The 12,500-nt window shown below is 32.5% G+C and overlaps 1 protein-coding gene across 1 annotated transcript in view; it reads right to left on the reverse strand.

The window, feature by feature from the left end:
- The window catches only part of LOC137620891 (G-protein coupled receptor GRL101-like), a 464,398-nt gene that overhangs the window by 52,181 nt on the left and 399,717 nt on the right, over window positions 1-12,500 (reverse strand). The window contains exons 16-17 of the mRNA XM_068351336.1: window positions 4,052-4,123; window positions 3,306-3,377 (exon numbers count right to left, since the gene is read on the reverse strand). Coding sequence (XP_068207437.1) covers window positions 3,306-3,377; window positions 4,052-4,123 — 144 coding nt within the window. The remainder of the gene's footprint in view (window positions 1-3,305; window positions 3,378-4,051; window positions 4,124-12,500) is intronic.

Raw genomic sequence — 12,500 nt, forward strand, 5'->3', positions numbered from 1 at the left:
TTACAGCGTGGTGGGTAACCAAACAGCCAGTATATGAAGAGATGGTAGAGGTGGTGGGCGGGAGCTACATACAGGAACTCGCCATGCAGTAAAGGTGTCACAAGGTGCACTTCCTCAGACCGAGAAGTGACAGGCATGCCTGTGTCCAGCTGTACATATGTAAAGCGACCCCATGCAAAACCACTGCACTTTTTCTGCATAATTTCTTTTCACACTCAATGACCGCAAGATTCTTTAATGAATCTACGAGCATATTTGCACATCCATTCAGCTTACTTAACAGTGTAATGGCTATTTTGGCTACACATGATTATGACAGGCATGTCATTTTATGATAAATAATACTATAAATCAAGCCTTCAGATCTTTCTTTAAAACACAATGATAACCATAACCGATTTATTTTTCCGCTTCTTAAACATTTAATATTTGCCAAATTCAGAGGTACCACAATACAAAAAGAAAAAATAACTTTATATATGTAAAAGTCAAGAAACTTTACCATTTACATTTATAATCAGTTAATGAAATCAGGACCTTACACCTCTATCATTCATACCAAATAAAATGTAAAAAAAAAAAAAAAAAAAGGACAAAAGAAAAATTATGTATTTATTCTGGAAATAGCATGATCCATAAAAATAAAAATGTATACATGAATCAGTAACGATTACAGCAAAACGGTCAATTTCAATGTGCCTGTTGAAAATATAATACGACATTTACTGGAATAAGTAAACGATTTAAAGAATAAAAGTTTTCGTATCTCGTCAAGCGAAAGCTTTACAAACACTGAAATCAGTAAAAGATTTTTTTTTTTATCGAGGCCCAGGCAAGAATAGGTGTAAGGGAAATACAGTATAATCTTTACCTTGGAGTAAGCTTAAATCTATTCATAAGATACAAAATACGTAAATCTAAAACAATCACCCTCTGTTTTCTTTGTTGATTTAGGAAAATAAATTTTGATTAACGCATAGTTAAATATCTTAACTCAAAGGATTTTATAATAAGAATTTTTCTGTACATAATTCTGCAAACAATCTCAATTTGATGTAAAAGCAACTGTGTCCACAATCAACAGAATAAAAAGCCATAAGATCATATATATGTTTTGCAGTTACATTTTATTATAAGAAATGCAATTCTGAAGCAATTTAATTTACCCTTTCGTAGGCCAATTGATATTTTACATAAAGAATTTATGTCATATTTAAATGAGCTTCAAGCTCTTGAAGTTCGGGTGATATGATATTGCCCACAAGACTTGGGATTGCTTCTGGAAAAATATTGCATACCTTCTAATAAAAGTTGCATGAAAAGGACAAGAATGTCTAGAAGACTATCGCAACTTGGCTGAGGAACAGGTGAATTCAAAGAACGGGAATTTGTCATTTTCATGTATATAAAAATATTTCAAATTAAGAATGAGGTAAAAATATTACTTTCCGGTAGAAATGGTGTTACTGTTTTAACACTGGTCACGGGCAGAGAACAATATCGAGATCATTAAAAAAACGCGTAAGATTTCTTTACAAAAAATGGGCAATCCATATTAAGTTATTTCAAGCGTAAATTGAATGAATCAAACAATAGTTCGTAGCTTCATAATTATTCTATCCATATATCTAGAATCTGTATGATGACAATACCATACAAAACTGTAATCACACAAGTAACCTGAAGGAAATAAAACACTTTGTGTAAAACATATGAAAATGACTTCAGATTACATAAATTGCTTATGCTTCCTAACATTCAACAAACCACCAGATTTAACTGCGTGAAGGCGACTGACCATGTCTTGAAAATCTAACTCAGGTTTAAGGGGTCTTGTTATTATGCTACAAAATAAAAGGAAAATTGTGTTACTTATACGGACACAGAACATCTCACTTTTATTTTAAGACCCTTATGGCATAGCACAATATTTAATCTTATTTTGGCGCAACATAAAAGTTGCAAGGAAAATAATATAAATACAATTAATGTAACTCGCATAGTTAATAGGATAAAATAACTTCGTTATACCACATTATCTAATATATGGATGTATAAAATCAGTGGAAAAATAAACAAAATTAAATTGTACTTATGACATTTATCCAAGAGCATTGCCTTTAAGCCAGTTATGCACATTTGAGAATAATTATAATTAGAACGTCTAACTATACAGCACTGTTACAATGAAGGTCTGGCTGTGACCCCAATGCATTCAGATAGCAGAAATGAAAGGGAATGTACTGGGGACTAAAAAAAGATCTAGAACCTTAAAAGCCTACAATCTACCATCCCGGATGAAATCACTACAATTCATTTTAAGCAAGCCTTCAAGGATAAAAAATTACAATCGTTAGTGCCATAGTATGTAGCATATAAAGCAATTAAACGAAGATATTGAATGCAACCAGCAAAAAGGAGGACCTGTTAAAGGTTTCAGTAATTGAAATACAACATAAACAGCTTTAGTAAGTCTTTCTTTTTAAAGGCTTAAAGGCCACTCACGAATGGCAGGGGCAAGGGACAGTGATATTCCCCAATCGAACAGGACAATGCCCTAGAGACTGACCATATACACACATGATCAGCGACCATGCTCCCTCTCCACCCAAGCTAGGACCAAGGAGGGCCAGGCAATGACTGCTGATGACTCAGCAGATAGACCTATAGGCTCCCCCAAAAACCCCATCCTTAGCTCACAAGGATGGGGAGGTTGCAGCGACTAAAGAAACTAACGAGTTTGAGCAGGACTCGAACCAAAGTCTAGGGGGATACCATATCTATCAGCACAGACATTTATCAAAATCTTTATCCTCGTAATCCAGTGACAGGTACAGAACTTCCCTTAGTGCAATAAACAAACTTGTACGAAAAAGTTACCATAAAATCAGGAAGAGGACAAGAAAAAAAGCATTAATTTAACCATAAACGGCTGTCAACTAAGGAAAAATAAGTAGATAACCTAACATTTAAAACAACCTAGAAAAACTTCTTGGAAGTAGTTAAGTTGGTGAATATAAAAGAAAGCTCACATTCATGAAGACAATTTTTTAGAAACAAAGATGGCCATCAGGGCTAATGACATTTTACTCTTCCCTTCAATGGCGGCCGGGAATGCAAATGACATTCGTAAACAAAGGGAAATTGGAAGGGTGGGACGTTGGCTGGGACGATTACAAACAAAAAGTAAAGGAACCTGAACAGAGAGAGAGAGAGAGAGAGAGAGAGAGAGAGAGAGAGAGAGAGAGAGAGAGAGAGAGAGAGAGAGAGAGAGAGTAAATATGTATGGAACAGGAAATACTCACAAGTAAGCCAGTCGAGGAAGACCTTGAAATGTCCGTCCACTCAAAATAGCCAACTCGTTATTCGCAAGATCCCTGTGTAAGAAAGCCAATGAATTAAAATTCCAGATACGGCAGGATTCTATTTTAAACCTGAAGATTTATTATCTGTGTCATTCACACAGCAGTTTGTGATCCTGGAACCCGTCTGTTCGGATGTTTATATTTCTAGATTTCACGAAATTATCCTTAATCTTAAGGGCTTTCATTATGTATGATGGTTGTGTAATCTAAAAAGATTTTAAAACTATACATAGCGTTATGTTGATAATTCAAAATAATAATAAATTTGAAGGATAAGATGAATAAGATGTTAGGAAAAAATCTAGTAGACATGAAAATGCCGACTTGAAAAATAGTTTGTTTATTCTATCAAATAAATATAAAACTTTCATATATTATGCAATAATAAATTCCATAAAATACCACACGCTTTTGTATGTTTTAGTTATCAAATTAACAAACACCCCCTCGAAACCTACTTCCAATTAAATGCCTCTAACTCTTCCATAAACCACTCGGCTCCGGATTAAAAGTAAAGCCCTACTCTTTCAATCACTGGTTTCGTTTTTACTTTTGCTGCTCTGATTGTTGACGGGGCATCACCAAATTGATTCCCACAAACCCAAACGTTTACGAATAATTGGAAGGACTTATCGAAGAGTAAGAGATAAGAGTATTAAAATATTACCATGTTAATGGACACTTACAGTTTCTGTAAATTCCTCAGTCCTGTGAATACAGCTTCGTCCAAGGACACGAGGTAGTTGTCGGACAGGTACCTGAAAAAGTATTATAACATTTTAGCATAATTTTCCAATATATATATATAGTTTATCCACTACTAAAGTGGTGATCAATATTTAGATGCCAAAAAATGCAATGCGTTGTAGAAAACCCAATTGCTGTTAGCAATTATGCTTGTTTAAAAAATGAGAAAATTAGTTGGAGACGATTTTTTATATCCCACGTTTTTTTGTAAGAAAAATTCGTTTTCATTTCCTAGCAAAGCGTCTTTGTACTAAATCATAAGCATTGAGTTGCAGTAAATGTGATGTAGGTCACCGTGCTAGTTTTATCCCCCACTTATATGGCGGCTCTGTGGCATCCTAGGGATGTTACATAACATTAGTGAACATTATAAAGATATGATAGAAACAACATTAACTCATCCAAGCCAGATGCAGGGAACGTAAGAAAAAAAACGAGAACATAAGTGAAAAGAGAGAGAGAGAGAGAGAGAGAGAGAGAGAGAGAGAGAGAGAGAGAGAGAGAGAGAGAGAGAGAGAGAGAGAATTGTGCAACTTGAATGTCAAAGGAAATTAAAAAGTCAGTGAAATGAACTACAACAATGTTGCAGTTCTCCTTACACTCTTTTGGCAATAAGTAACGTACATACATTACACGCTACATTGTCTATCTAAGAACTCCTGTAGGAATAAGAAAGCATTCGTCCTCTTTTAAAGCAATGCAAGATATCTCCTAATCAATTTCTCCTTCTAAGAGGCGAGACCCCACAAATGATACCTCCAACTTTCTGATAGATAAATATTTAAAACCATGAAAGGTTAAAGCCATGCTGGTGCTATTATCGTATATAGGAATTCTATAGCATAATGGTACATGATGGAGACACCTCATAAACTGAGAGGTGAAATAAACCAGAGAGAGAGAGAGAGAGAGAGAGAGAGAGAGAGAGAGAGAGAGAGAGAGAGAGAGAGAGAGAGAGATTGCATCGGAAGTGTTGTGTGACAGGCATGGAGACAAAGGCTTATCTAAAAACGGATGAGCTATGATAAAAATTATCCAGATGAGGCAGAAGCGCAAAAGACCAAAGATTTGACATATTAAGACCACAAAAACGAATAAATACGGTATCTGTAAATAAATAAAGAAAAACCATTATACATTGGAGGATAAAGAACAATATTATACTATAATGCAACCTAAACAGGGAAATATCGATTACAAATTAAAACTATAAAGATTTCAAAAAGAGTTCAGGCGAACAAATAGTAGAAAACTGAAAATGAATACACAAACATCATACGGTACTTGAAATCCAAAGAAGATTAAAAGAAAAACAAAAACAAAAAAATTAAAAGAAAAAAGGAAATGTGTGGAAGAAAAACCAAAATATGAAAGATATACGAAAATCATAGGATAGATGCAAGTTAAAAACCACAACACTCAGCCAATAATGGTAAAAGAAGATTGAAAGGGACAGGAACAAGTGACTGAACTGTTTCAATGGCATGAAAAGTCCGTAAGACCAAACAAACTGAGGCTAATATTGAATGACATACAGGCTAAAATAGACAAGGAAACGCAGTGAAAGACAGACCAAAAGTGGATGTAAAAATGCCATACACGAGGCTAGGTAATGAAGTAAGAAAGAGATATATAGCTGAAGACATAGAATGAAGTCGGACTTAATACGTATCACACAAGCATTACAAAGTCGGCAGAAGCAATTCACAATAACAAATAAACGTCGGCAGAAGCAATTCACAATAACAAATAAGCCTGTCAATACCATGGAAGGCCATCATTTATGAAGAGAATACTAAATGGATCTGCTTCATCCACGTTCCCAGACGTTTACATTCATTGTCAATTGTCTCCGTTTCCAAGGGAAAAGTCGAAAGGCAATTGTATCTAGAAGTATTTTTGGTGTTGAGCGCACCCGCGTCCATTGGGAGTGTCAATGACTCCAGCATCTCTTCTTAATAATGCATTCTCTTATACACATGCACTGTTTTCTTTTATTCACTTATCAATATATATATATATATATATATATATATATATATATATATATATATATATATATATATATATACACACATATATATATATATATATATATATATATATATATATATATATATATATACACTGTATATACAGTATATATATATATATATATATATATATATATATATATATATATGTATATTTATATATATACAATACTAAATATTTAGTGAATCAAGGGAGGAACTGCTAAAGATGATAAAAGATTTGAAGAGAGAAAGCAAAAATCTAGGACTGAAAATGAATATGAGTAAAACCCAGATAATTTTCAATGAGAATGCAGAGACAACAAATACGGGTTATGGACGATCCTCTAGAGATTGTTAATGGATATACGTACTTAGGACAGATAGTAAGTGTTTCCCTAGGGCATGATACCGAAATTAAAAGAAGAATAAGCGTAGGAAAGGGCGCTTTTGGTAAACAAAATGAGATTTTGAAAAGTAAAATGCCACTTTCTCTAAAAAGAAAAGAATTTAATCACATGGCAGGACATATAATGAGAATGACAGATAATAATTGGACATTATGAAATAACAGAATGGGTCCCTAGAAATTGAAAAAGAAGCAGAAGTTAGAGAAGACATTGGATGGACGAGCTAGGAAAATTTGAGAGTATAGAGTATAGACTGACATAGAAAAGACCATAAACAGACGCGAGTAGAAGGTCATGTCTGAGGCTTATGTTCTGCATTGGACTAGTTAAGGCTGATGATGATGATGATGTGTGTTTAACCTTATATATTTATCTATTATTTTTTTAACCAAGATCAATTTCCTTCCTCGGAGAGTAGGTTTTATATATCTCTAAGCCTTTATTAATGACGTTACCACGTGATTTTCTCAACTCCCAGCTGCTATGTGCATCCACACACACACACACCCAGATTGCCCAGAGCTTTTCCCACCCTCTGTCGAGTTGATTAATGACAGCTAAGCTGAAGCAAAACTTTCACCTCTCAATTACATGTTCAGCATCATGTGACTAAGCATGTTATTGACTAACTAAAGTACACACGTAAACAAACAAGCACACGCACGCTCGCACACACACATGTATATATATATATATAATATATATATATATATATATATATATATATATATATATATATATATATATATATATATAAAATTTTAGTCAATCTACAAAACAGATGAGTGAAAGGCACTCGTCTTTATGGTCATGATGAGCCAATCTAGAAAATACAGAACTCTGCATCTCTAACACGACCATGGCATGTCGTAACCCTCCCTTATTTGTTGTTTTCCAGTATAATCTACGGATCTTGTTGTCCAATTTGTATTTTTGGAAAATGGAAGCACATCCGGTATGCTAACTTAGTAACAATACTGGAAAATGATTAATCGTATAATCGTAGACCCTACAAGCTGAGCTGGTAGAGCCTATATTTATACATGGAACATGAAAATCAACAAAAGGAATTAAAGACCCCTAGTCAGTCTTTAAATAAACATCTGTGTGTAGCTTTCAAAGCCATCGTTGTTTATTAAATAGTTCTGCTACTTCGGTTCCCTTAAATACACTAATTTGTAACTTTCTATAACCTGCTCGTTCGTTCATGTCTAGGTGAGCTTGTGAGCTTATTCCCACCACTTACAATCTTACAAATTCTTTCTTCTCAAATAAAAAAATGTAAATATAATTCTATAACAGTTTTAGGACATACGTGTTAACCAAAATGTCTCCTATTTCCTATTATATGCAGTTGTATTACTTCTGTGTTTCTTTTTTTTTTCTTTTGGTTGCATAAGTTATGTTTTATCTTGTAATTCATCGTGTCGATCTTCATCAGTTTTCACGTCTTGTCTATTTAGTATTAAAATGGGGTTCAATACAAATGAATATTGAAGAGTTTAGGAGAGGTCTACCTATCTTGAACTTATTACTAAACACTAAAAATAAGGCCAAACAACTTGAAATCAAAACAATATGGGCCTATATATACATATATATACGCACACATACAACATTCACAAACACAGACACACACACACACACACACACATATATATATATATATATATATATATATATATATATATATATATATATATATATTTATATATCTATATATATACACACACACACACACACATATATATATATATATATATATATATATATATATATATATATATATGCATATATATAAACACACACACACACACACATATATATATATATATATATATATATATATATATAAATGTGTGTGATAATTTTGCCCATACGTTGTTTTTCATATATATTCATATAAGCCATATATACCTCTTAAGATTAGAATTTCACTACCTCGGGATCAGAGACCCCATGGGGAATCAAATTAATGATAATAGCTTTAGATCTGTCGGGAAATTGAACCGGGGCCCAAGAAACCGGAACCTCAGTTTCATAGGCCCAGGTTCCATTCCCTGGCCAACCTGAAGCTATTATTGATGTCCCTTTAGTCTTTGATCCCGAGGGAGAGAGAATCTGATATTAAGGGGTATATATGGCTTATATGAATACATCTGAAAAAACACGTATAAATTTGCAAAATTATCATTAATCATGGCCAAGTACTGCAAAATTACCAAGCTACAATGGTGGAGATAAGTTGATTTCGATTCCAAGTACAAAAACCCTGAATTCGACAGGAAAATGTATGGGAAAATTGTGAATTATAATCGACTTTTATCTCTCTTTGTAGCTGAGTGGTTAAGTCACTGGAACCTCAGTTTCTTGGACCCGGGTTCGATTCCCTGACTGATCAGAAGCTGTTATACAGTTGATTTCCCCCTTGGGTCTCTGATCGCGAGGTAGAGAGAATCCGATATTAAGGGATTATATATAAGGTAATTGTTTACAACATCACGCTCTACATTTACTCCAATATAATGCAATCCTGCAGTTCTCACCTTCTTGCACAGTAATTAGGGGGTTATTTAAATTCTGGGAAAGCAATAATTAGCAAGATATGTTGAAGAGGGGGGAAGGGGTTATAAAAAGAAAATAGCTCGGTTTTCTCACTAAACGACTTGGAACTGACATGTCAACATAGTCAACTAAACAGAATTCGTGATGCCAGTGTACATAAACAGAAGTTTGTGATGCCTTCGTACATTTGATATACTGTATATTCAAAATATACTTAATCAAAAATTCAGTGATTACTCAAAGGTGTCACTATTTGTAAATTGCATATTTTATGGACACTTTTGAGTAATTAATCCATTTTTAATTAAGTATATTTTGAATATACAGTATATCAAATGTACGAAGGCATCACAAACTTCTCTTTGTGTACACTGGCATCACGAATTCTGTTTAGTTGACTATGTTGACATGTCAGTTCCAAGTCGTTTAGTGAGGAAACCAAGCTATTTTCTTTTTATAACCCCTTCCCCCCTCTTCAACATATCTTGCTAATTATTGCTTTCCCAGAATTTAAATAACCACCTAATTACTGTGCAAGAAGGTGAGAACTGCAGGATTGCATTATTTTGGAGTAAATGGAGAGCGTGGTGTTGTAAACAATTACCTTATATATATATATATATATATATATATATATATATATATATATATATATATATATATATATATATATATACACAAATTATATATATTATATGTTTGTGTGTGTGTGAATGTGTTTTGTTCATTTGAATTCTCTAGGAACCCATTCTGTTATTCTTCTTGTGCAATATATATATATATATATATATATATATATATATATATATATATATATATATATATACACACATATATATACATATATATAATATAAATATACTGTATATGTATATGTATAAATATATACAGCACATATACAGTATATAAATATATAATATATATACATATAATATATACATATACAGTATATACATATCTGTATATATATATATGTATATATACATATATATCTGTATATATATATAATATATATATAATATATATATATATATATATATATATATATATATATATATATATATATATATATATATATATATATCAGCTCGACATGAAGAATAACAGAATGGGTTCCTACAGATTGCAAATAAAACAAGGGAAGGAAGAGAAGACGATGGAATGACGAACTAAGAAATTTGGCAAGTATGAAAACCCACAAACAAGCGGTAATGAAAGGACACCTCCGAGGCCTTTGTACTGCAGTGGACTAGCAACAGCTGATGACGATATATATATATATATATATATATATATATATATATATATATATATGTATATATATATATGTATATATATATATATATATATATATATATATATATATATATGTATATGTATATATATATATATATATATATATATATATATATATATATATGAAGTCTTTTCAAAATGGTTTTTGATAAATATAAACAAACCATTTGGATGTTATCTCTCATTAAGAACGATAAACGTTTCCCTGTACAGCATTAGATGTGTTAATGAAGTAATTAGATTATATATCTTCATTACGGAATAGTGTGTCTGCGAGATGATATTCCGTGCTACTTGGTTTGAGATTTATACTATTGAGAGAACAATGAAATGTACATCCTGATAAAGAGACGACGAATTATTCCGGTTTTGTTAAAACAATTTCAAGCTTCAACATAAAAAGGTAAATATGAAGTTACGCAACAAACTCTGAATCCAAGTCACATTCGCTAAATTCAATTATATAATCATGGACTAAATAGTACTTAATGAACTATGCTCTTAATATTCTTGTGAATAAGCTATAAGGGAACCGTGAGTTGAGTTATAATCATCATGTTTCCAATGTATCTTAATTTTCATTATCTGCGTAGTGTCGACACTCTTGACCGACGACATTTCGAATTACTGCACAAGCAAGCAGACAATCATTGACTTTTGACAATGAGTTTTGAACGTACATTATTGCTGTAGATATTATCTGACGAAGAAATATAATATGCATATGTCATGCATTCTAGTGTTTTGGAGTCTAGTTATAACAGACAATCCTATGCAATTTCTAGTTTGGTTGTGATCATGAGCTGGAAATAAATCGATATAATAGCCTGGTTACTTCAAAATCGGCTGCGTCTGATGGTAGACTTAATTGCTTGTTCGGAATATTTTGACATAATTTTAGTTGAAACGTGTTTCTATAACGGGTAGAGTGAAAGTATGACCTGGATTTCATTTAGTTGGAGACGATCTTCTTTAAATGAAGGGCAATAGGATTTTATAGAAATCCTCATTATAGAAAGAAACACAAATCCTTGTCATCTTCTCTCCTGTATAACGCATACCATATCAATATTTATTTCTCCCCATGGTTTCTTGAGAACACAACAATTCATCAGATAAAAGAAACCATAAAAAGTGCAGTGAGCGTGTACCAAAGAATCGAGGACAGGTGGATTTTTGTTTAAAATATCTTGTGATCGTTTCACAACGAATGCTACAACTGGGGACGGATTTCTGAATAGAAGAGCTGCGGCAAACGTTACCTTAGGCTTTTGCTTTTATTTCAAGTTTTCTTTCTTTTTGCTTATCACGATTCCTCATACCTTTTTTTTGCGTTGTATCCCCCTACGAGATATTGTTTCAATTTTTTTTTCATCATATTTTTTTTTTATCATGAAGTGTTTTAGCTTATGGTATGCTTTTACATTTAACTATTCAAAATTATCTTCTTTATATAAATATTGCTGCGATGCCGATTTGTAATGAATGTTTAATGTAAAATCATAATCAAGTATATATCTACACACTTGCACGCTCACATATATACATATACTTATAGATTCACACACATATATAGATGCAGTATATACATGTACATATTATTTTTATTATCATTACTAGCCAAGCTAAAACCCTAGTTGGAAAAGCAAGATGCTATAAGCCCAAGGGCTCCAACAGGGAAAAATAGCCCAGGGAGGAAAGGAAATAAGGAAATAAATAAACGATGAGAAGAAATTAACAAATATCATTCTAAAAACAGTAACAGCGTCAAAACAGATATGTCCTATATAAACTATTAACAATGTCAAAAACAGATATGTCATATATAAACAATAAAAAAGACTCATGTCAGCCTGGTCAATATAAAAACATTTGCTATAATCTACAGAGATGAAACGAGAAACTAATATCAAGACAGTATTACACACTGTAGTTTCAATATTCACAGAACTACATAGTGTAACTTTATATCAGTTTACCTTCGACTTGAAAGTAAATATTACCCTTCCAACTTCAAGGAGAAACGTTTTGTTGTTAGTATAAATGAATTCAATACCTCTTGCTATAGTTATTATAGAACCTCCTTGCGCCACAGTTATAAATGG

This window comes from Palaemon carinicauda, chromosome 27, assembly GCF_036898095.1.
Source record: "Palaemon carinicauda isolate YSFRI2023 chromosome 27, ASM3689809v2, whole genome shotgun sequence".
Lineage (NCBI taxonomy): Eukaryota > Metazoa > Arthropoda > Malacostraca > Decapoda > Palaemonidae > Palaemon > Palaemon carinicauda.